General features: G+C 45.1%; 7 protein-coding genes across 7 annotated transcripts; 5 read left to right on the top strand and 2 right to left on the bottom strand.

The window, feature by feature from the left end:
* Nucleotides 1-255: 255 nt before the first annotated feature.
* On the bottom strand, nt 256-1,501 carry V8C40DRAFT_229868 (serine hydrolase FSH). Its single transcript, XM_083212575.1, has 2 exons — nt 1,400-1,501; nt 256-1,326 (listed from the first exon to the last, which is right to left on the bottom strand). Exon 2 carries the CDS (start codon nt 1,166-1,168, stop codon nt 365-367), a length of 804 nt encoding a protein of 267 aa, XP_083079082.1. The 5' UTR covers nt 1,169-1,326; nt 1,400-1,501; the 3' UTR covers nt 256-364.
* An 868-nt stretch (nt 1,502-2,369) lies between these two features.
* On the top strand, nt 2,370-3,555 carry V8C40DRAFT_279307 (isopenicillin N synthase family dioxygenase; the record flags this gene model as incomplete). The annotated part of the gene is made up of 3 exons (XM_083221212.1): nt 2,370-2,727; nt 2,824-3,121; nt 3,188-3,555. Exons 1-3 carry the CDS (start codon nt 2,407-2,409, stop codon nt 3,553-3,555), a joined length of 987 nt encoding a protein of 328 aa, XP_083079081.1. The 5' UTR covers nt 2,370-2,406.
* A 723-nt stretch (nt 3,556-4,278) lies between these two features.
* Nucleotides 4,279-5,670, bottom strand: V8C40DRAFT_279304 (NAD(P)-binding protein; the record flags this gene model as incomplete). Its single annotated transcript, XM_083221211.1, has 2 exons — nt 5,286-5,670; nt 4,279-5,229 (listed from the first exon to the last, which is right to left on the bottom strand). The coding sequence occupies exons 1-2, from the start codon at nt 5,355-5,357 to the stop codon at nt 4,279-4,281; spliced, it is 1,023 nt and encodes a 340-aa protein (XP_083079080.1). The 5' UTR covers nt 5,358-5,670.
* Nucleotides 5,671-6,229: 559 nt separating this feature from the next.
* V8C40DRAFT_279302 (transcription factor domain-containing protein) lies at nt 6,230-8,443 on the top strand (the record flags this gene model as incomplete). The annotated part of the gene is made up of 5 exons (XM_083221210.1): nt 6,230-6,527; nt 6,664-6,997; nt 7,092-7,611; nt 7,703-8,203; nt 8,261-8,443. The coding sequence occupies exons 1-5, from the start codon at nt 6,329-6,331 to the stop codon at nt 8,441-8,443; spliced, it is 1,737 nt and encodes a 578-aa protein (XP_083079079.1). The 5' UTR covers nt 6,230-6,328.
* A 1,140-nt stretch (nt 8,444-9,583) lies between these two features.
* On the top strand, nt 9,584-11,734 carry V8C40DRAFT_279298 (FAD-binding oxidoreductase; the record flags this gene model as incomplete). Its single annotated transcript, XM_083221209.1, has 6 exons — nt 9,584-9,853; nt 9,931-10,144; nt 10,209-10,276; nt 10,333-10,659; nt 10,734-11,107; nt 11,174-11,734. 6 exons carry the CDS (start codon nt 9,584-9,586, stop codon nt 11,433-11,435), a joined length of 1,515 nt encoding a protein of 504 aa, XP_083079078.1. The 3' UTR covers nt 11,436-11,734.
* A 20-nt stretch (nt 11,735-11,754) lies between these two features.
* V8C40DRAFT_229861 (ankyrin repeat-containing domain protein) lies at nt 11,755-20,345 on the top strand. Its single transcript, XM_083212574.1, has 3 exons — nt 11,755-12,942; nt 12,997-13,795; nt 13,846-20,345. Exons 1-3 carry the CDS (start codon nt 11,901-11,903, stop codon nt 20,192-20,194), a joined length of 8,190 nt encoding a protein of 2,729 aa, XP_083079077.1. The 5' UTR covers nt 11,755-11,900; the 3' UTR covers nt 20,195-20,345.
* Nucleotides 20,346-23,018: 2,673 nt separating this feature from the next.
* Nucleotides 23,019-25,426, top strand: V8C40DRAFT_279296 (Alpha/Beta hydrolase protein; the record flags this gene model as incomplete). The annotated part of the gene is made up of 7 exons (XM_083221208.1): nt 23,019-23,041; nt 23,080-23,081; nt 23,437-23,504; nt 23,567-23,593; nt 23,650-24,015; nt 24,097-24,988; nt 25,080-25,426. 7 exons carry the CDS (start codon nt 23,019-23,021, stop codon nt 25,349-25,351), a joined length of 1,650 nt encoding a protein of 549 aa, XP_083079076.1. The 3' UTR covers nt 25,352-25,426.
* Nucleotides 25,427-25,429: the final 3 nt, after the last annotated feature.

Below are 25,429 nucleotides of genomic sequence, written 5' to 3'. Positions count from 1 at the left end.
CGGGAATATCTCCTAGGCATTTACTTTGTAGGACGCTTTTGGCTCATGGAATCTATAGACATCTGCATGCGCTGTCTACTATGACACGAAGCTTAGTGAATGTCACCGCCTTATGGATGTAACATTAACTATCTAAGAGAAGCAGTTGGTGATTACTAAATTGAGTAGGTATATATCTTTGATTACCTTATAGTTTGATTCTTGTAACTTAGTTACCTTGCCTGTGTATTGTAGCTAATTGAAGAAATACTTCTACTAAAAGGCATAATGTTTGTAGCTTTCATTATTTCACTACCTGTTTATCTAAGCTCCTCGCAACCCAAAAGAGGCTGCCTATCTAGATGTATCTACACATAACCAATCTTCAATTGTATTCCATCACGTCTTTTGCCAGTTCCTGGATTTCGTGGACCACCCTACCCACATCGTTCTTCTTTAACGGCAATCTGTGATCTCCGTCCCACGCGACTAATCTCCGGCTATCGGCCGCGCAGAAGTCCTCAAATAGTTGCCGGTGAAGATCTAAGCCGGGGTCATTTGTTCCGTGGACATGTAGTGTCGGTATCCTCAGCATGTGACCACCATTATGCAGTGTAGGGCGCTTGGGCCCCTTGACATCTGTAATCTGTGATGCCTCAGGAAGATATGCATCTGGCTCACGATCTGGGTCAAGACAGACCAATGGCGCTCTTCCAGCAAGAATTACGCCAAACTTAAAATTGGTACTTGCATTTCCCCTGCCGTACATCTCCTCCTGCATTTGCTGTCGATATAACAGACTGGCCGAAACTTTTGCGCCTTGACTGAAGCCCAACAGGCCAACCCACTGTCCAGTTGCTCCACGCATGTCATCCATGACCATAGCATCTTGCAGTGACTGGTCAAGCTGGTTGATGATCTCATCAGGCCCCGGATTAGGATGGTCGGGCAGCCATCTTAGCCACCGCTTGAATGGACCCCAGTCCTTATACACAGACAGTACGTCTGGCCCCGCGCTGGACGAAAACGCTGCCTCAGCAAACACGAGACGGAAGTCATTCTGCAATGCAGCGCGGATGCTGCGGCATTGGGCACGAAAAATGCGCGCATTGGTACCTCCGCCGTGGAGGCAGAGAATTCTAGGCAGGTGTAGGGTGAGATCACCATAGTCAGGTTGATCGTAAGTCATTCTGAGCCGATGGTAAGATTGCGTAGAATGCCTCGTCAAACAAATAACAAATTACACTGACGAAAGTAACTTAAGCTCATCAACGGGTTGTTGAAACACGATTACAACCAAGAAAAATTGTATCGAAAAGATTTGATCAATAGGAGTCTCAGTGACTTCTTTGAAGGTGTCAAAGGCTGGACTTTTGTAATTCTTTTCGTTTATTTTGGTATTAGACCAATCACAGCTTACCAATATCCAAAATCCTTTGCAAATGAATATAAGCACTAGATCTGACATGGATCAAGGCGAGATAAGTCCCATGTCGCTGACGAAGGAAGGATTAGAATCCTGGTATTGCACCTTCAAAGAGATACATAGATGGAAAGAGGTGCGCAAGGTGCGATCACAATCAGATAAGGCAACATCATTCCGCACTAACAGCATTGAGCCGCTTTAGCCTTCAGACGAAACGCCGTCAGATGAACGGAACACCCTGGTGGAATGACTCTACTATACCGAAAGCGTGTTGGTAGATGTAACAAAGCCACATCAGATCAATCCTGGTGGCGATTGTCCCGGTTTCATCCTGGCATTCCCGGCTACATCCTGATATCATCCAACCAGGACGCCTGCTACTACTTCCCGGTTACTCCATCAAGTAAACTCTCCTGTCGTATCTAGCTAGTGTATCGGCTTACATGCATTATGGAAAAGATGCAGGTCCACTTGATAACAGGGAACGAAGGATCAGATCCCATCAATATCGTATCTCCATCTCACGTCACCAACGGATCGGGCCGACATCTTTGATGCGTCGGCATTTCGGATAATCGTTTGTCGGCCCCACGCTTATTGGGAAAATGAATTTGTGTTGACACCGCGGAAGGCATTGGGAATCCGTGTCCGAGAGCTCTCTCCGTGGGATCAATGTCCATCTTTGGAATTATACACCAATTCGGGAATTCGGAATTAGCAGGCTCAGATGCAACGACACTCATGGTTCGATGAATAGCTCACATCAGGCCAGACAGCAATGTTGCCCAGAGTTGTTAGCTGTCAAGTAGAACACTCATAGAGTTACCGGTGATGCACGCGAATTAGTCATTGTCGTGCCAGCTTCCAATACTTTATCCGTATGTTTCTAACTAGGCCGTTTGTCAGTATAAAAGCATCCACGAGATTCGTGCCATTTCTAGATAGATGCAAACCAAAGTCTTAAGTTACAACGTAAACATAGTATTTCTCCAAATTCAAAGATGGCTGAAGTCCCGCAGCAGATTCCTACTATCGACATCAGCGCTTGGGTGAATCCTGCCTCCTCAGAGGCTGACAAACAGCGTGTCGTGGATGAGGTCCATCATGCCGCCACGACATATGGATTCTTCCAGTGTGCAGGCCATGGGATCACCCCGGAAACAAGAGAGCAGATTTTTGATCTCTCCAAACGTTTCTTCTCGCTTCCCATGGAGGAACGTATGGAGATAAGCGTTAAGAAATCTCTGGGCCAATCTTTCAGAGGATATGAGCCCCCTTTTCTTCAAAACCATCACAAGCATCTGTTGCCAGATACAAAGGAGGTAATTATTCTGATTTGCAACCCCATTACTCTTATTCAAAAGAGATATTCTCTTGAGTAAATGAATCAAGGGCCGCAGTTGGACTGACTATTCTAGACCTTTGTTGTTGGTGCAGAAATCCCTGCAGATCATCCAGACGCGGGAACATTCTTGAATGGCCCAAATCTCTGGCCAACATCGATCCCAGAGGACGATTTTCGAAAGCCACTCATTTCATATCAGTCACAGATGGTAGCCCTTGGCAACACTCTTCTCAAAATTCTCGGCCATGGTCTTCCGAAATCCTGGAACTGTTCACCAGATGTCTTTGATAGCTTGGCTGAAAACCCTGCAATCCCAATGAGAATGCTACATTATGCGGCACAACCTGTACATGACGAGAAGCAATTTGGAGGTAAATATGTCATCCCATCACTCAGCCAATTTTGTTACAGGGGCAGTTGTCTAATATGAACAAAAGTTGGCGCGCATACCGATTTTGGCAGCGTTACCATTCTCCTGCAACAGCTTGGTACCAAAGGCCTCGAAGTCTGGTATCCACCCACTGAGACATGGATCCCGGTCCCTCCCAAGGAGAACACCTTTGTGATCAACATTGGTGATTTTGTGGACCGCTACACTAACGGGTACTACCGCAGCGCTAGACACCGTGTGATCACCACGGATAAGGAACGGTATAGTGTTGCATTCTTCTTTAACGGAAACATGAAGCTTAAGGCCCCAGTGCTCGATGGTTCGGGTGGCGAGGTCAATCTTGGGGACCATATTCGCCAGAGAGCTATTGCAACATACGGTGCAGCACCTACACTAATTGAGTCGAAGGTGTGATTTCTAGGGTAATCTTAGGTAGAAGAGCTCAGGCTTGTCTAGTAGAAGATTAACACAATTATATATTTGTTTGTTGACTTATGTATTTCATTATTGACAACCACTATGTAATGCTACAACCCAATACTTTTGGTCGCAATAATAGGCCTATTAAACAGGCACTGCTAACTTAACTATAATATAACTTTAATAAAAGTTTACGTCGCAATTCTCTTTCAAATATAGAATACCCTTAATTCAATTTCTTTCTGTTTCCGTCTACTTCAAGATAGACCCGCGGGAACCCTCATTATCTGATTGTATTTCCTTTTTGTACTAGTGGCGGATGCTACATACGGACCATATTGACAGATGGGAAGATGATGAAATGCCATGGCAGATTGGCCAATCATAAAGATTGTTGAGCCATCAAAATATCCTGTTTTCACAAAGTGATGCCTGATGAACAGCGTTTGTTACCGATAAAATGATTATTCTACCCTTAATGACTACTAAATCGCAAAAGATTGAGCGTTGCTTGCCAATTCGCTTCTTGGCTTAGTTATATCACCTGAAACGCATTTACGCATTTACGCATATATACTTTGGCTAGCTAATCAAGTGATCGAGGAATAGATTAATGAGACATCGGATCCTTTGTACTGTTACAACTGCGACGGGTATGTTAAGTTAAATTCAATTTACTACGTAAATTTCAATGTTACTCGGGATATTCAAATGATTCTAATGTGCCCTAGCATGGGGGTCATAACGAGCCTCCAACATTCCCACGGCTCTCTTAGTAGCCTCATCAAAGTCTTCCTTGGGAAGTCCTAAGGCATCGTTGGCAAGCCCATACTTGTCCTGGAGATTTCCATCGCCATTAGGAAAGTGGGTGCGAGAGTACATGGCTCTGACAAAGCCTTGTCTGTTACCCTCCTTTAATGCCTTAACTCCGTTTTCCCAGCGTTCTTTGGAAGGCTCATAGCTGATTTCCCAGTCTTTATCCGATGTTCCAGTCACCCGCTGAATACTATCAAGTATGTCTCTTTGGGATACTAGGAAACTGGCAACATAGACAGGTTTGTTGCGCCACTGTGACAGAGTGACAGACTTGTCGTTCTCGTCTTCCGGAAGGACTTTCAGGCTAACCAGAGCTGCAGCAGCCCTACCACTCTGAACCCAGGTGGATGTGTTGATGAGAGTTTTGCCATCATCGAAAAAGGTTGCCTTCTTGTTGTGGTAATCAATTCCCCAGGTGTTCGCGCCGAGGCTGAGAGAGAACTCGTACCAGAACGAGGTAGTCAAGAGCACCCAAGAAGAGAATCCAGCATCCTCAACACTCTTAATTCCAGCGCGAAGGCCCTTGCCGTTGAAGTTCTCGTCACCAAGCTTCTCGTTAAGCGGGTCGGTGCCATAACCATTTGGCATGACCCAGGGGACTCCAGCTTTGGCGGCCGCCTTGACTAGCTTGTCCTGGGTATCGGGAGGAGCGGTAACAGCTAGCGAGATGAAGAGAAACTGTTGGCCTTTGAGAGCGTCTACAATAGATTGCTCGTTGTCATAATCAACATGGGCAACCTTGACACCTTCAGCCAAGGGGCTCTTGCTGCCGATACGAGAGATGGCGGTGACAGTGTGCTTCCCAGTCTTGACTAGCTCTTCAGCAATGTGCTTGCCGATTTGGCCACCAGCCTAAAAAATGATCAATAATCGTCTCACTATGCATCAACAAGGGGGTAGCTGCTTACTCCGACGATTGCCACCCGCTGGATATGGTTCTCGAACCCGGCAGGCTGATCTTTAGCGTAGCTAGGCGCCATTTTGATATTGATGTATTTGCGTATGCTCGGGTATTGTTAAAGAAATGCTATTCAACAGTAAAGTAGCTTTTATCGGCTCGGAGATCCTTGATGTAAACAGCTTTGAGACAAGCTGCGGCAGGGAATCACCTCCAGCTTTTATATACTCAGAAGCCCATCATCACTGGTTCAAGTGTCGTAGAGTTATCATGGACTTAGCGGGATTATGCTGGATTTAGCGGGACTATAATGGACTTAAGATACTACAATTGTCTTTCACAGCTCTGGGATTTTGATTCACAAGCTGAGAGAAGGTTTGTCTCACCCACAAAAGGTTATCAAAAGACGCAACACGGTTGCAACACTAGGTGTGCTAGCAACCTGCCAAATCATTGCTTGCTAAAATACGAAAGAAGGCTAGTCCAATGGATCTACCCACTATGCCCGTCGGCAGCCTAAACTCGTAAGAATGACGGGCAACTGACTGTTGTCGAATCATTAGTCGCAGAAAATACGGAAAAAGGTTAGTGTATGAATTGCACCTTTTCCGATTGGTATGGTTGCCAATAAGCTCCGCAAATCATAGACTCCTTAATACGAAACAAGGTTAGTGTTGCTGTCATACCGTAGCGCCAGCAATTACTTATACAACAGACAAATATGATAGTTACCATTAACCCAATCCAAACAATCCTTACATGTGCTTGCTGTAGCATGGGCAAGGGGTCATTTTAAAGACCCCCGACATAAGCTTATTACGCCCCAAAACGGAATCTGAAGAGTGAAATAACCGTCGGGCACAAGTCCCACGTGGCGCTTAGAGCATACTGCGCAGTTTGTTTCAGATTGAAAACAAAGTAAGAATGTACCAGGTACATATATCGCTTGTTACAGCTTTTGTTCGCAGTCCTGATAAACCCCATATGTGACTAATTGCTTCTACTACCGCCCTTCGGTTGAACATCTCCAGCTGACCCCGGCTTACCATCATTATGCTACCAACACCAACACCCTCCCGTAGGAGACAGAGGCAAGCATGCCAGGAGTGCCGACGACGTAAGCTACGATGTGACGGCAGGCAGCCGCGGTGTTCCAGCTGCGAGAATATCGACACACAATGCGACATCGACCCAAACCGTAAGCCGCGGGGACCCAAGAAGGGCTATCTCATAGCTTTGCAAAACAAGATTGGTATGTCTTGCAGAATGTGCCCGATTCAATTAAAGACGAAGAAGCCAGCTGCAAACGGCTCTCGCTTGTGGGGGGAAAAATGATAGGCGTTGAGTACAATGGGGCTGTTTCCATTAATAGAAACTAACGGCACTAGAAACTCTCGAAGACCGTCTTCGCCAACAGGAACAGCACCATCTCAAGTGGCCGGATAATTTAGAGTATGGCGACGAGATGCTCGACACAATCGCATCGCATACAACTGCGACTCTTGCGGGCCTAGAAGATGCCAGGCTACCTACAGAAACAGATCTTCTTACAATGAGGTCAACTCCTCTGGTATCGGAGTCAGATGCCTCTCTCAGTTCCTACTTTGATGTCAATATGGTGTCCACGACAATGGCCCTTTTGCAGGATCATACGCCCACAACATCTCTATCGGAATACAGTAGCAACAGTCTACATATTACCGATCCCATGAAAACTGAGCTGTATGAAACACCCTCTGATCCTTCCAAATGCTATTTTTATATTCCAGTTCGGAGTTACTTTATGGTTGCTAGATCCACTAACCCCCACGGATAGTGACCAATTATACTTCGACAGAATACACGCGGCCGTTCCCATATTGCATCAACGTAGGTATCTTTCGTGGTCAAAACTACCTGACAAGACGAGGTCGCGCACTTGTCTTCAACATGCGGTTTGGGCAACAGCCTCACTCATGTCACCACAGTTTCAACACTTGCAAGACAAACTTTACTCAGAAGTAAAGCGGCTTCTTGCTACTACAACCCTCGTACAAATTCCTGGTGGACAGGGCTCTGTAGGTGATGTCGAACTTGTGCAAGCGTGGGTCCTGAGGACCACCTATGAGTTTATCAAGATGAATCGCTATGAAACGAGCCTCAGTGCGGCTTACACGTTTCGACTAGCCCAGCTAATTGGGTTGCATAAAGTTGACGTTCTAAATAATCTTCCTTCTAATTGCGAAATTGATTTCATAGCAACGGAAGAAAAGCGTCGTGCGTTTTGGATGGCTTTTGTCCTTGAAACTCTCTCCAGCATACACAGCAACCTACCTCTGGTAGTGAATGAGCATATGGTAAGCTGGCTGTGTCTTTAATACACTCACAATATATATATTTTTATTGAATTCTGTATACCCGAAATCGATGCTAAAAAAGAGATGTCAGATTTGTACACGTCTTCCCGTGCCGGATCATGAGTTCCAGAATGGCCAGCCAGTCTGCATCGGCTTCTTGCACGATTTACTCTCCAAACGGAGCCAGACAGTCAAATCGCCACTCAATGAATGCATCATGCTTGCGGCACTGTGTGCGCGGATATCATTTCACGCACAGAAACATAATAAGTATCTTTTACACAACCAGGCAGACTATGACTCTCTGGAATGGCGAAAACCGTTGGACAATGCTCTGGCATTGCGGCTGCAGACCTTGGAGGAGGACTATCCCAGTCAAAAGCACTCTTCGGACCCGGCGCTGCTCTTTGCCAATTTCCTGGCTCAAGCGTCAATACTCTATCTCTGGGGCAATGCTCAGTCTTTAGAGTGGCAAAACGGAAGCCCCAGTCGTCCAAACTCACTGAACGCCGAATTCCAGCAACTGGCGTTCGGTGCGGCGCAGCGTATCGTAGAGCTTGCTCGTTCACTCTTAGACTTTCCCTTATCCAAGGTAATGAGCTGACGTTTCCTCTCCATGGAATAGTTATTTATTGATATTTGAATCCAGATCCACCCCTTTACACCGATTCCACTATGCCTTGGCGTCAAATTCTTATCTGCGAACAGCTTGAATTCCATTGCCGCACCTCTACAGCAGGAGTTACTGGACGTGATACGTCGATTAAGCAGTGCTAGTAACGTGCAGCAAAGTTACATAGATATTTCAGATATATACCAAGACCCAGTTTGACATTCACGGTCAGAATATAACAATAAATATATGTGTGACGATTGTGTTTGTTTGCTTTCTATTAATGACCTTGCCGATTACTCAGCGAAATCCCCTATGGGCAAAAAGGTCGTCCCGAGTTAGCTATCTAATGCTAAGTACATATCCATTCAATATATGTGCGACGAACTGGTCTATACCAAATAGTATAGGGTAGCTTTTCAAGGCAATAAACTGGTCGTAGTTTACATATGTTGACAGAGCAGGTAGGGTGCTGTGGGCAATCTTATCACGTTACACGTAGCTAGTAGGTTGAATTTAATGATCAATTTTGTTGCTATGTTAAGGATTGGCTATCCAACTATGTAATGAATGTGGTAACTGAATCGTATATATCCAGTTGTGCTGGCTGGATCATTTCATTCTTGCGATGAATCAACCACGGATCATCGGATCATCTCAATGATCTAATAATCCATTCCTGGTTAGCTAGGCGGTCCGTTATTGATCCGTTAGCGCCTGCCTGAGAGGCCCATTGTTGCGACCATAAGAACCGAGGGCGTGACACATTTAATGTTGTTATCACCAAGGTTTGCTGTATATAGGTTTTCTTTTTTTCAGCGCAGAATAAAAGCTATCAATGTACATGTACAGATTCCAGGGGTACCCTACCTATGTACAGCTTATCTTTCTACTCAACCTGGTCATATTCCCGTTATTTACTTTTACGAGCTTATGAGTCTTTTTCGATTCAAAGGATTCTCTCCTGATCTAGGCCCCACCGTAATCATTAAACTACATATGTCAGAGGGTCCTGTCAGAACCATTGTGACTAGGTGCTCAATCAAGCGCAGCGGCGAGGCTGGATATCTCTTCAAGGACTGTCAGCTGAACTTCAGCCATCTTCTCCCCTGTAACACAGCCTGAACATAGCATAGCTAATGGCTAATTGATTCTCCGTTTGTTTCTCACTCGTATTGAAGAGGATGATGGAAGGGGCCAGAACATATGATACAGCCTGGATATTTGGCTTACTGAGATGTGCTGACTGCTCATATCGAGAATCAGGAATATAAATCATAGCCCTCCCTCTATACCTCTTGCCATGTAGCCAAGCAGTGCGGCTTTGTCCCTCGTGTCTCTCTTGTGTTCATTCCAGCCATGATCAAGGCAATGTTTAAGACTTGGGCCTCTGCCCTCTTATGTGTGTCTCTCTCTGTGGAAGCTGCGGCCAGTCCTACGGTTAGGGAACGTACGACCGACCTCAGGGCCCTCCTGACAGACCCAGCCCGACAGTGGGCTACGAACACCACTGTCTCATTCCCAGGCTCTACCAACTTTGATAATGCCACGGAGCGTTATTCAATCTTTAATCAACCCACATATAGCGCCGCTGTGAGCCCAGGAACTGAGGGAGACATTAGTAAAGTGGTATGCAAATATTTTCTTAGGCCTCACAGACCAAACTCCCTGTTGAAATAGAAACTTGATTGACTGACATGGTTAAGATTAATCTTGCCAAATCGTATAATTTTCCCTTTTTGGCCCGGGCCGGTGGCCATGGAGGCGCCAACATGAGCGATTTCGAGAGCGGCGTATCACTGGACCTAAGCAAGTTCAAGTCTATTGTCATTGACTCTGCTGCCCAGACGATGACCGTTGGTCCCGGTGTTCATTATCGAGATATCTTTGACCCTTTGTATAACGCCGGATTTTACATCCGTAAGTGTCTTTGGTACCGTAGTTACTCGAGCACTGAGAAGACTTTGACTAAATGAATGCTTAGAAACTGGCAGCTGCTCATGTCCTTCCGTCATCGGTGTCGCGATTGGCGGTGGCGTTGGACGTCTGATGGTAAGGCCATATTTCAAGAGTCACGAGTGCACTTTGCTGACATTTTGACCACACAGGGTAAGCTAGGCCTGACGACTGATGCGCTGCAATCTGTACGCCTGGTTGGAGCTGATGGCGTCGTTAAAACGGTATCTGCCACTTCATACCCAGACTTATGGTGGGCTATTCGCGGTGCGGGCGCGAATTACGGTGTCATCACTTCTGCCACATTTAAGATCCAGCCGCTATCCAACAACAACGGCGGAAATGCCTTCATGCTAGACTTTGTCCTTCCAGCAGAGAAGAGTCCGGAGTATCTCAACATCATCGAGAAGAGCTTCAATCCCATGCCCGTCAACTTGGCAGGCATCATCGTGTTCAATTGGAACAGCACTCACAATGTCGTAAGTTTTAGCGAAATTTCCAAACTTGTGCTGGCACATTAGATCTAGTGTATGGTGATTGACAGGATATCTAGAGCCAAGTCGTTTCTGATTGGATATTTTTTGGCACAGAGGCAGATGCTCGCAAAACCTTGGCTCCAATTCTAGCACTCAATGCGACATTCATCACGGCTACCCTGCCATGGAACCGAATCATTGCTGTTAGCGGAGGTGGATCTGATGCACTGAATTGCATGCCCAATAAGCTGCGCAACACCTTTAACCTAAACTTGAAGACGTATAGTGCAGCAGGTTGGCAACAAAGCTTTGAGACATTGACAGACTTCCTCCAGAAGTACCCGAACGGTCGTGGTAGCCAAGTTATTTTGGAGCTTTTTGCCAATAATGCCACTGCTGCTGTCCCTTCTAGTGAAACTTCTTGGCCATGGAGAGATGTTCGCGGCTTTTTGTAAGATCTAAACTCCCCACTCTTTTGATATTTTTATCATCTCTTGCTGATACACTAGCATTATAGCCAAGAGTTGTTTGTCTACGATACTGGAGATAGTGTTACTGCACAAGGAGCAGCCACCTACGGATCTCAGTTGCGCTCGCAATTCGCCCCGTATTCTGGATACAGCACTCCAACTGTCTTCGTGAACTATGCGCGTGGCGACGAGAAGATCGAAGACATATATGGGGCAGACAAGCTACCGCGTCTTGCTCAACTGAAGCAAAAGTATGATCCGAATAATCTCTTCGCCTATGGTCATCCTATTCCTCTCTCATATCCATGAGAGGTTACATAGTTCTCCCTTTAATTTAATAGGTATCATAATTATAATACATATTTTATTTTTCTAAAGTTGAGATATAACTTGCGTTTTCCAAAGATAATAATTTTTTTATGTACGTTAATAGTAAGCGAGGAACTAAACAAGCATGGATGTAACTCATCGCCTGTCGAGCGCAATTGAAGCCACACACAGGCTAACTGCACAAACTGAACCCATAAATAAATATCGACGTGACGCTGATTTGCATTATAAATGTAAATTCACTCTCATTAGTTCGACTCTTTAGCCTTGTATATACTTAGATACCTAATAAATATGTAATGACAATCATCAGTTCTTAGCATCGCTTACGCGAATAAGGCAGCTAAATCCTTACCCCTCTCTTTCAATTTCATTCTAGGCAACCATGCATAGGTATGGGAACATACATCACTGAAAACATCTCACTCTGGAAAGAAACCCATAATGCCCGAAGCAAGGGGGAAACTGGCAGCAGAGACAGCTAGTGGCGATTCTGAGCGAGAATTTGTCAACGATGATTATACGGTGGGTTGGATTTGCGCAATAACAATCGAGCATGTTGCTGCATGCGTTTTTCTTGACGAAAAACATGAGCCGCCGGACCATGTGTCCACGAATGACGACAACGATTATGTTCTGGGTAGGATTGGAAAGCATAATATCGTTATTGCGGTCTTGCCCTATGGAGAATACGGTCTCTCCTCAGCGGCAAGCGTAGCGAGAGATATGCTACATACCTTTCCGAACATCAGAATTGGTCTCATGGTGGGCATTGGAGGGGGCGCCCCAACTGAAAAGCACGACATTCGCCTAGGAGACGTGGTAGTCAGCGTTTCCCGCGATGGAAAGGGGAGTGTATTTCAGTACGACTTTGAGGACACTCTCCGAAATGAGACCTTTCAACAAACAGGTTTTCTTAACCAAACGCCAACAATTTTAAGGACGGCTGTCAGCGGGCTTGAGAGCCAATATGAAATAGAAGAGCATCAAATCCAGGAAACAATTAACAGCATTTTCGACAAAAAGCCACATTTGAGAAAAAAGTACAATCGACCAAACCCTGCTACAGATAGGTTATACCGAAGCAACGTCAATCACCCTCTCGCTGAAGATATAAATTGCAGCACTCATTGTGGCGAGGGCGCACCGAATTTGATAGTACGCTCTAGACGGGATGGCAACGAGGATGATCCAATGATCCACTACGGCTTAATCGCTTCTTCAAACCAACTTATGAGAAATGCCGACATTAGAGATAAGCTGGCTGCTGAAAGAGACATATTATGCTTTGAAACCGAAGCAGCCGGCTTAATGAACCATTTTCCCTGCCTAGTCATTCGCGGCATTTGTGACTATGCCGATACGCATTCGAATGCAGAATGGAGAGGCTACGCAGCAATGGCGGCAGCCGCGTACGCGAAAGATTTGCTCTATCGGATTCCTCCAAATCGAGTTGAAGCCTTGCAAAGAATGAGTATTTTTTCTAGTAAGCGTGGAAGCTGTTCCGACATATTAGAACCATAAAAATAACATTTGGCAGGTATATCAGAAGGAATATCTGGTCTTCTCCAGGCGCAAAAAAGAGAACATCGCGATGAGATTCTAAATTGGCTTTCCTCAACAAATTATGCAATCCAGCATCATGACTATTTCAGAAATCGGCAGCCAGGAACAGGGCAATGGCTCACGGATTCGAAGCAGTACCAGGCGTGGCTCAGCACACCGGGAGAAGTATTGCTGTGCCAGGGAATTCCAGGAGCCGGAAAGACTATCTTGGCATCCATAGTGATTGATCAGCTTATCACAAAATTTCATGGAGATGAACATACGGGGATTGTATATGTTTATTTTGACTACCGACAGAGAGAAGAACATGCTGAAACCTTGCTGCGGAATCTCTTGAAACAGTTGGCGCAGAAAAGGCCCTCCCTGCCAGGTTGTGTGAGTACCCTCTATAAGCAGGGCATTCAAGGAATCCCATCTTCATTGGAGGCACTATCACAAGCTCTGCAAACTGTGGCAAAAGATTTTTCGAAAATCTTCATAATTATTGATGCGCTTGATGAGTGCACAATTTACAATGACTGTCGGATGAGATTCTTGGCGGAAATCTTCAGTCTCCGTAATAAATCGGCGGCAAATATATTCGCAACTTCCAGGCCCGACACGGAGATCGCGGACAGGTTTAGAGGTGGCATATTCATGGAAATACGTGCAAGAGAAGAAGACATACGACAATACTTGAAAGGAAATCTACACCTACTATCGCATTCAGTTCAAAATGACATTGAAATGAGAAACGAAATTGAGCAAGCAATCGTTAGCTCCGTGCGCGGAATGTGAGGCACTGTTGATTCACTCATTACATTTATGTACTAAATTACAACAGGTTTCTTCTTGCCAAGCTCCATCTAAACGCATTGACAGGAGAATTCACAACCAAAGATATCAGTAAAGCCCTTGACAAGTTATCGGTTGGCTCAGAAGCATACGACGACGCATACAAAAACATGATGACACGGATCGATAGTCAACACCCACAGAGAAAAGAGCTGGCGAGGAGAGCTCTGTCGTGGATTGTGCATGCAAAGAGGCCCCTTTCCACAACGGAGCTCCAGCATGCCCTCGCAGTAGAGCATTGGCGCCACGAACTTGACAACCGAAATTTCACCAGTATCGAAGACATTGTCTTGGTGTGTGCGGGCCTGCTTACTATTACACAACAATCTGATCAACAATCTGACCAATATCCTAATCAACCATCTGGTCAGCAATCTGGCATCGTTCGACTCGTCCACTATACAGCACAAGAATACTTTGAGCGAACTCAGACAGAATGGTTCCCAGATGCAGAGATCGAAATTGCTAATTCTTGTATCACTTATTTATCTTTCAGCGCCTTCCGCAGTGGATTCTGCACTACAGATGAGGACTTTGAGGAACGACTAGCTTCCAATCCGTTGTACAATTACTCTGCTCATAATTGGGGCCATCATGCTCATATTCTTTCACCACTCCCACAACCAGCCATAGCCTTTATTAGGTGTGATGCCAAAGTGCAGGCGTCAAGCCAAGTCATGATGACTTCTAAACCTACCTGGAATGACTCGAATTACAGTCAGCAATTTCCTAAGAAAATAACTGGGCAACATTTAGCGGCATATTTCGGAATTACGGAACTGCTTCAAAACACAATCGATGGCCAAACACTGGACGCAGATGATGGTTTTGGCCGGACGCCACTTTCATATGCTGCGGGTAGTGGTTACGAGGCAGCGGTCAAGCTTCTGCTTCAAAGGCAGACTATTGATCCCAACTCCCGAGATAAGAATAGGCAAACGCCGCTTATGTGGGCGGCCAAGGAAGGACATTACAACGCCACTGCATCATTGCTTATAGCTGATAGAATTGACGCCAATGTTAGGGATGATCTTGACCAAACGGCACTCCTTCTTGCAGTTAAGAACGGACATGAATCTGTGGTGAAGTTACTACTTACCATGGGTAACATTGACATTAATATGGGAGATGATCACAATCAGACGCCACTATGGTGGTCAGTCCGTAATGGAGATATTTCTATCATGAAGTTGCTTCTTCATGAAGAAAATGTCAACATTGACATGGGAAATAGTCACGATCAAACTCCAATTTGGTGGGCAGCGAGAAATGGAGATGACGAAGCTGTCAAACTACTTCTTGAAAAGGGGGAAATTAACGTCAACCTGAAGGATAAATATAACCACTCACCACTGGGGCGAGCTGCTCAGAGGGGACACGATACGGTCGTCCGACTTCTGCTTACCAAAGAGAACGTTGATATAAACTCTACAGATCATTACGGCCATACGCCACTGCTACTCGCTGCCAGATATGGACACGCGTCTGTGGTCAAACTTCTTCTTGACTTCAATAATGTGGATATCAATGTTATGGACCAGAGCGGCAAAAATGCACTTTTATGGGCCGTTAAAAATGGACATGAAGATGTCGTCGCCCTTTTGCTTTCCGACGCCAACATCGACGTCAATGTCAAAGATCTTAACGATCAGTCGCCGCTATTATATGCAACAATATGTGGACATGAAGCCATAGTTCAAAGATTGCTTGCAACTGAGGAAATTGATGTCAACGCCAAGGATAGCTATCATCAGACTGCTCTTCTATTTGCGAGCGAGAGAGGGCATAGTCAAATCGTTAGGATGCTACTTGGCCATAAAGACATCGATGTTCAGGCCACAGATCGAAACAATCAGACACCATTGTGGTGGGCAGCTGTGAGTGGAAACGAAGCTGTGATCAAATACCTCCTTGACACAGAAGGGGCGGATATAAACACTAAGAACGCATTCCAACAAACGGCATTGCTTTGGGCAGCCCGCTTCGGCAATGAGAATACGGTTGAGCTGCTACTTACTGTGCCTGGCATTGATGTCAATACCAAAGATAGAGATGGGCTGACGCCACTTTGGTGGGCAACCAAGAAGGTATACAAGGCAGTAGTTCAACTGCTCCTTTGTAATGAGAACGTGGATGTCAACATTAAGAATAGATCCGGCCAATCACCACTTCTGTTTGCAACCCAAGAGGGTTATACTGCAATAATGGAACTCTTACTTACAAAGGGCGGTATCGATGTTAATGTCACAGATAAAAATGGGCACACACCTCTGACAGTGGCAATGCGATACTCTACAGGAAACAAATTTTCAATCGCTGAAGAAGAAGAAGACAATAGAAAAGCGAGGGGACTAAGGAGAAATACTCGATTACCCCCATCGCACGAGAAGCCTGACGACAACACAGAATCGCATCCAACGCCACTATCAGGAGAAGCTAAGAAACGATATGAGGCGGCTTTCAAGCTATTATTAGCTACAGATGGAATCAATGCGAACATCAAAGATAACTATGGCCAAACGCCCTTGCTATGGGCGGCTAAAAAGGGTCATAGTGTCTTGGTTGAGGCGTTACTAGGAATGGATGGCATCGAAATCAATACAAAAGACGACTTTAATAAAACCCCGCTCTTATGGGCAACTGCGGGAGAACATACAGAGGTGGTCAAACTCTTACTGGATAGCGAGTGTATTGATTCCCACACAGTGGATAATTTTGGCCAAAGTCCACTATGGTGGGCAGTCGAGACGGAGAATGAGGTGGTGGTTGAATTACTATTCCATCGAGACGCCAATATTCGAAACAATATCAGTCAAACCATACTAAGGAAGGCTCTGCATAAGGGAAACAGAAGAATGTTTGAGGCACTCCTGTCGAAAAGCGATGTCGATCTTAACGCGGTAGACGACGATGGCCAGGCACTTCTATTATGGGCTACTAAGCGCGGGGACGCTGTCACGGTTAAAACGCTTTTGACTCTAAACAAGAGCGTTGACGTAAATACGCAAGACCAAGAACATCGGACTCCGCTGTGGTGGGCTGTAACTATGGGAAATGAGGAGATAACCAGGCTACTTCTTTGCTCAGAGGGCGTTGATATCAATAGCAAAAGCATTCACGGGCAGACGCCTCTATGGTGCGCTATTAGTACAGGGCGGTTGTCGATTCTTACGATGTTGCTGAGAGCGGAAGGAATCAAAGTTAATGGGATAGACCGCTCTGGCCGGACGCCACTCTTGCTGGCTGAGTACTACCGATGGCAGAGCAGGTCTTTGCGTGAAAAAGAGAGTGAGCATTCTCACAATAAGCACAGCCTTCATCCGGATACTCTAAATGATCCAGCATCTAGACGTTTCCATTCTTTCCGGTTTCGCCGAGGTCCGAAGAGTCCTCGAGCTGTCCACTTTGAACATGGCTCAAAACACGCGGAATATTCGGACGACTGGGAAGATTCAGAGCTTTCAGAAGACACAGAAGGCTCCGCAGATTCGGTGAATTCGGAATACGGAAATGGTTCATTTGGTCTCAAGAGGCACGAATTAGCCAATAAGGAAGACATATATACGAATATGATTGAGCTACTGCTAGCCAGAAGCGATGTTTCCGTCAACTTCGAAGGGCCAGATGGGATGAATCTTTTATGGTCAGCAATCAGCCACAGGGATACTGCTCTAGTGAAATTGCTTTCAAGCCATAGTAATTTCGACATCAACAGTCGAAATCATGCTGGGCAGACTCCTTTGCTATGGGCAGTGGCTGAGAGAGATAGACTTATGGTTAAGGCCCTTCTCTGTGATGGAAGCGGCATCGATATTAATGCCACTGACAAGGAGGATCAAACGGCATTGTTACAAGCAGCTCTCATCAACGACACTGCAACTGTTGAACTGCTATTAACGAAAGACGGGATTGATATAAACGCGAAAGACCTGATAGGTTACACCGCACTCTTCATCGCAGTTCTCAAAGGCAATGAAGCCGTTGTCAAATCATTGCTGAGTAAGCCAGGCATTGATATCAACGCAAAGGATAACGACGGCAACATACCACTGGTGGAAGCAGTACAAGGAAATAATATAACAGTTGCAAAGTTACTGATTGACACTGATAATATCGATATCAACTGTCGCGACTTGAATAGTCAGACACCCATCTGGCACGCTATGAAGGGAAATACGGACCTGGAGTTAGCACAACTGCTGATCAAGCGTGGCGCCAACATCAACTACAGAGATAGATCTGGCGAAACACTGTTAGGATGGCTTGCAAAATCCGGGAGTAGGGAGAAAATGAATGTTTTACTTGCTGCGCATGACGTCGATGTCAACATCAAGAACGCTGAGGGCAAGAGCCCCCTGTTCTGCGCGATGGAGAGTGGAAATAAAGATGCAACCAACGCTCTAATTGCTGTGCAGGGCATTGATATAAATATCAAGAACGACAAAGGCCAGTCTCCCCTTATCGCTGCAATCGAGAAGCGCAATACGGAATTAATCAAGGTTCTACTTGCTACGCCTGATATTGATACTAATATCAGGGACAAATGGAGTCGTACTCCCCTTTTCTATGCTGTGGAAAGTAGGAATGAAACACTAGCCAGTATTCTACTTTCTGCTCATGGTATTGATGTTAATGCGAGGGACAATCAGGGCCAAACCCCACTTTCTTGGGCGGCTACAGTTGGGCGTGAAGGCGCGGTTCAACAGTTGCTTGCAAGAGATGATATTGAGATCAACGCCAGGAATCGATATCATGAGACACCGCTTCTCATTGCGACTCTGAACGGTCACAAAGAAGTTGTGGAGCTATTGCTTAGTGAGAAAACCATCGATCCCAACATCGAAGACGAGGACGGGAATAGGCTTTTGCATATAGCAACTGCGAATGGAGCTGAAAAGATCATTGATTTGTTGCTTCTTAAATGCATTAATGTCAATGCAGTAGACGCTGCTGGCCGGACTGCGTTGGCAATAGCGGCAAAGAAGGGACAAAGCGGGGTGGCTGAACGTCTACTGACTGTGGAAAACATCGATGTGACACTCCAAGATAAAGATGGTGCAACAGCTCTATGGCATGCGGTTGACAACCGATCCGAGTCAATAGTTTCACTCTTACTCGCTCATGCTGATAATGAAGTTAACACACGAAATGATGCAGATCAATCACCGCTACTTATCGCAACCATCTATGGGTATACGGAGATTTTCCGATTGCTGCTCGATGAAGATGGGATCGATATAAACGGAACGGACTTGATCGGGCAAACGCCGCTACTAGTAGCAGTCAAAAGGGGTGACGAGCTTATGGTTAGGCTCCTTCTGGCTAAAGGCATTAAGAATATCAACCTCAGGAGTGATGATGGTGAAACTGCATTGACTATGGCCTCTCACCAAGGCAATTCAAAGATTTTTGACATGCTTCTTGCTGAAGACCATATCAATATTAACTCGACGAATAACGAAGGTTTTACGCCCTTAAGCATTGCAACAAAGTGTGGACATTTACATATTGTCCAACAGCTTCTAAAGCAAGAGAACATTCGAATCAACTTCAGAGCTAAGAACGGCTTTACAGCATTACAATCAGCTTCGATTATTGGCAGTTTAGGGATTGTTCGACTGCTATTGAGTCACAAAGATATCGATATTAATTTTGCAAATATTCATGGCCAGACTTCTTTACACTTTGCGGCGGCAAATGGGCATCTTCAAATCGTTCAGTTGCTACTTGATGAAAAGGCTACATTAAATGCTAAGAATATCGAAAATCGTACAGCGCTGCATTCGGCTATAAAGTATGGGCACTTCCAAATTGTTCAACATCTGCTTAAACAGAATGGCATCGACATCAATTCCAAAGATAATGACCTTGTGGCCCCAATACATCTGGCTGCAATGTATGGATACCATCAAATTGTCCAACTGTTGCTGGGCCACAGCACTATTAATGCCCAAGCCACGGATAAGGGGGGTACGACGGCAATACACTATGCGTCAGAAAATGGACATTTCCAAATTGTTCAGCTATTACTTACTCGAAGGGATCTTAACATCAACTGTCAAGATATAAGTGGTTGGACACCAATTCACTGCGCTTCACGTTTTGGGCATCTTAGGATTGCGAGATTGCTTATTGGATCCGGTGCCAATATATCGGTTCCAACCGTTAATCGTGAGACACCGTTGCATATAGCATCATATTATGGGCACTACAAAATAGTTAAATTTCTTGTGGAAAATGGCGCCGATCGAAAGAGTACTACTCTTGATGGCTGCACAGCAGAATACCTAGCTTTTGATCAGGGGTATTATACAATAGCTGACCTGCTTTCCCAATAGGTAGGATGCACTATGAATGGACGTGTAATTTCTTCTTTATTGACTCGACAGAATAGCTTTCTAAAGGTTTGGTGGTGTTCATATTAGAAATATATACTAAGGAGGAGGCTCATACGGTGAGCTTTTTCAAGGAAATAAAGAAATCTTAACCTTATTGATCGAGAATGATAATCTAGGTAATACGGGTCCCCGGTAGTAAACCCGAAAGTAAGACAACGCCAACCAGCACTTATGGTAAAATAACTTAGATGCTTGCAATACAACAAAGGGGCAGTACAAAGAAGTATTCCAAATGGGAGATGAATACTTTCTTTTCTTTTCTTTCTTTTTCTAATTTTTCTTCTAAGGGAGGGGTTACTGAGTGTTCCCCGTCAAAGAGTCTTGAAGACTGGCAGCCCGAATTACCCTGTATGTGCTTGGCCGAAAAGAGACTAGGCTCTTCTCACCCGCATTCAATGCAACACACCCAACACACATCTAGGGAGACCGCAAGATTAGATCGCAACAACAAAATAATATAAAAAGAGAGAAAACCCCAAAAAGAAAAACATACAACAGCCGGTGTTCGCTGATGGTCACCCACTCAACTACTAATCCGCCGGTTAGTGGCTTGTCTATGGGGGAGCAGACGGGACCCCGAATTCTCCACTACCTACGGTCGTATGTGCTTGGACTGGTGAAGCAAATCGCCTTCCATGGCGCATCTGAAGCTTCTCTGGCGCCTCGTTTAGCTTCGTACCATCTTCTCATTTTCATTTCACTCTGTTAGCCAGCCCATCAGGACGCTCTACGCTATTCCAACTTCGGCTTCTCCCAGTAAATAAAGGAGATTTTGCTAACTAGCACCCCAAGTTGGTTGTCATAAATGCCTGATTCATCTAGCTGCTGGTGACGCCAGGGCTAATTGAGCTATGTAAGCGCATCCGATCCATTTGTTAGTGGCCTACAAGCAAGGAATACTCGTTCACACGTCGGTGTCCCTGAGCTACCTCTCCTGCAAAGTAAATGATGTAGAAGAAACTTGTAATGTAAGCGACTGTATTCGCATAGTTCTTAAAACGGAAGTTTTTAAAAGGTCCCTTTCTCTTTTAAGTATAACATTATTCTATTGCTATCAAGTTTTTCAATGCTCTTTCATTTCTGGCCATTTGACAGCCTGCGAGCTGTGCGTGGCGTGAACGAAAGCAAGCAGCCTGAATAAGAGCTGCTCCATGATAAAAATTGATCCAACGCCACAAGCAACCTCAGTAAGACTGCATTGTCTCATCTTGATGCATTGGTCTCAGTTCAACTTGACTTGATGATCTTGAGCTTTCAAGAGGTGAAGAATATTTGAGATACAAGGCATATGGCCCTCCCCGACAGGCTGTCCATATTGATGCGACAATGTCAGATACGTTTATTGCGCTAATGATGGCTTTCAAAATGCCCAGCAGAGACTCTGAACGCGTAAAGGGTTGCAAGTAGTCTCTATTCGAATAAGACCAATGGAATATTACTGAAAACAAGAGGGCCTCAATGGCTGTCAGCATCATTGGAATGCCGTAGTATATGTCGTTATATGTCAGGACGTTGTTGGCGTGGAATAGCTGCCCGTTTAAGAACCCAAATAAAATCTTTTCGGTGCAATTTATTAGCATATTATTTAAAAGCTGAATCTCAAAAATCTGACCTGTTGCAGGAATTGTAGAAGGACAATCCCCTTGAAGGTGATCAATTTACCAAAAGCACGATTTGTCCCTTTGAAGTCGCTTCTGCATCGCCTATATACTTTGAACACTGCACTGAGAGCGCCGCCGATGATGAAGATGTCAATTAAGAGAAGCTTTGAAACAATATTAGTGCCCCGAATAAGAAAATTTCGAGGAAGAGGGGGAAACCAAGAGAAGTGGGACAAAAGAAGCCTACCCATAAGTGTGCATATTTAGGACTCAGCGAATTGACGCAATACACACCTCCGGCCTGCGTCGTAATTTCTACGACGGCGGATAGTGTCTTTGTGACAGGGTATTGGAAAACCATTATCCATGCTTTCTATCGCCTTGTAAGCTGAGAGATCAAAGTAGATGGAGACACGAGTTGAACCAACATTGATCCACCTAATGCCTCCATTTGGCAACGCATTTCCTTTCTTATCTTCAATCCTCAGGTTTTGAAAATATGCTAATCTGAGGTCCTCTTTGGGACATAAGTACTCAATGAATAATGAAAACAATGCCGTAACGCAAAATGCCTCGTACACCTGAGTTAATGGCTTGAGGTATATAGAGTCTTGATAAAAGCGGATAGACAAGAGCGAAATAATGCTGTATATAATAGGCAACACGGCTATGCGAATCTGCTGTTTTTGTTCTTTTGGCTTGGTATAGTGAGCCGCGTGCCGCAAAATCAGCATAAAGGAGCTGATTGTTGTTAGGCCAAGACAAACTAGAGTAGCATAGAATAGTAGTTCCTGGACCGTGATACCAATTGGTAGTACATCGCCAATATCGTTAGTTTCTGGCCGGGCACAGGTTGTACTTGAGTCGGAGGACTTAAACAGACCACCTAAGAACCGCGAATCAAGGTGATGTGCCATTTTACTCATACTGGAGAAGATGGACCGGAGGATGAAATCAAAATGTAAATGTCTGATATGGAGTAGTCTGATAGCAGCGGGTTCCGGACTCACAATAACGTTATATTTATGTTTGCAATTTGCTGCCAAACCCGACGGAAAGTATTTCATTATATAATTCAATTTACGTTTGAAATGCCAAACTCTATCGGTCTATCCATGAAGAACTCGACATGATTCTAGCCCCTGAGTCGTATCGATGAAACGATGCGTAAACTTTACCTAAAAAGGTAATTTGCCTCTATACCTAACTTTTGACTATCACTAGGCGTAAGTCAGCATCGTAAATGATACTATGTTGGACTAAGCGTCACGACCAAGGGTGCTAGGCCTGGGGGGCTTAGCAAAGCCATCTTCCTTATCATCAGCGCAGACAGGCCTAATGTAATGCGGATATAAGCATTGCCATTACTGCGAAATACCATCTGCCGTTTAGTATTTGGTAGCCAGAGGTATCATCTCTACGTTATAAAAAGAAAGTTGTTTGCAATCAATTCTCTCTTTCTTTCCTTCTTTCTGCTCATCTTAGCTGCGCACCCTTACTTTCTGTTAACCATTCATCTTTATGACGGCCGATATCCTGTTGTAGGAAAGTAAATTATGCTTTATTCTGTCATTTGGTCAGGCTTTTGTGCCGCCCTAGTTCTCGGAGACGCTGTCACGCCGGATCTTCCCGTTGTTGACCTCGGATATGTAGGTAGCAACGAAACAAGCAACGTCAATTTGATGCAATGTGAGCTGACGTGGCAACATAGGAACTGCATCAGGCAATTTTATTCAACGTGCGTCTCTTCTTTCAGACGCATATAACTATGCTAATGGGCTTCATTTAATATAGAAAGACCAAGGATTCTATAACTTTTCTAACATTCGATATGCCCAACCTCCCCTAGGACAACTGCGCTTTACAGCACCAAAGCCTGTCGAAGGACATAGCAACAATGTCAATAATGGTTCTATTGGCGTAATATGCCCGCAAGCAATAGCCGCCTGGAATAGCGGATCAAACGCTTTTGTACAGGCCTATACCAACGGTGTTCCTTTTGCCAAAGCAGCCATGCTTGGGGAACAAGCACAGCAAAATGCCAAGATTCCACCTTTAGATCCCCGAACAACTGAAGACTTCTTATTCCTAGACATCTTTGTTCCCAAAAAAGTCTTTGACGGCAGGGGTAGCGGCATGAAAGCCCCAGTATACTTGTGGGTAAGTGTCTCAGTTCCCATGCGTCGAAAAATGTGTTAAGCAAACAATTTTCCCCTCCGTCTCTAAACATGAATTGAACAGATACATGGAGGCGGCTATAAGCAGGGGGATAAAACGGGTGACAGCAATGTCCTCATAAATCCCTCGGCAGTGCTTCAACAAAGCAATGACACTCTTATATTTGTGTCCATCAATTATCGTTTGGGTGCTTTCGGTTGGCTCGCTGGTCCCTTATTCGAAAACAGTGGAGGGCTCCCTAATAACGGGCTCCATGATCAACGCCTGGCAATGGACTGGGTTCAGCAGTATATTCACCTTTTTGGCGGCGATAAGAGTCGTGTCACTGTTGCGGGAGAGTCTGCTGGAGCCGGTTCCATCGTGCACCACCTGACGGCATTTGGGGGGCAAGGCGACGTGCTTCCATTTACACAAGCTGTGGCCCAATCGCCGGCCTTCTCAATTAATTCTAATCTTGATACACAAAACCAGAGATTTCAAGAATTTCTGGATCTACTGGGAGTTGGCTCCCTTGATGAGGCCCGCACTCTTCCTTCGGAGCAATTAATCATGGCAAATCAAATGCAAGCCTTCAATTCCTCCTATGGTGGTGGCATATATGGGGTCACCGTTGATGGGACATATGTTCCCGCTCAGCCGGGTTTGCTATTCGAAAATGGTTCATTTCATCAAAATGTCAACATATACGCCGGTCATAATGTGGATGAAGGCCTTGTTTTTACGAATCCTCTGCTGATGCTCAGTGGCACTTACCCTCAATTACTGCAGAGCCTCTTTACCAATTTGACTGCTAGTGAAATGACATTCATTGAAAGCAGCCTCTACCCACCTATTTTTGATGGAAGTTATGGCTACGCGAACGAATTCGAACGGGCTTCTACTACACTTGCAGATGTTGGCATAGTCTGCAATGTAGACTATATGGGTCGTGCTTATAATAATGCGACTTACTCCTGTTAGCCTCCTAACTACTCCTTTCTCTAATCCTAATTTTGGTTTCCGTCCATGGAAATAATGGTTGATTTTACTAACAACTTGAGTAATAGATGAGTTTTCTGTCTACCCAGGCATTCACGGGCAGGATTTGGCTTATGAATTTAACAGCACAGGGGCTATCAATCAAACCGTTGCTAGCGCTTTTCAAGCGTACATTTCGAGTTTCGTGGATACTGGTATTCCCGCTGGCCAAAATTTACCTCCAATCCCGCAATATGGACTTGACGCTATGACAATGAACCTCACCACCACGGGAATTGAGATTGTGACGCCGGCCAAAATTGACCGTGAGCGTTGTGCTTTTTGGCAGAATCTACTTTAGACATAAGTTTACTGACCTACACATGCCGATAATTGGACAATGCGGACTTCAACAGCCCTTTCTTTCATTCCAGGAACC

The sequence above is a fragment of the Trichoderma camerunense genome, assembly GCF_050948025.1.
Source record: "Trichoderma camerunense strain CBS 138272 chromosome Unknown V8C40scaffold_1, whole genome shotgun sequence".
Classification (NCBI taxonomy): Eukaryota; Fungi; Ascomycota; class Sordariomycetes; order Hypocreales; family Hypocreaceae; genus Trichoderma; species Trichoderma camerunense.
Note: the sequence above shows the minus strand (reverse complement) of the source record. Positions and strands in the feature narration are given on the sequence as shown.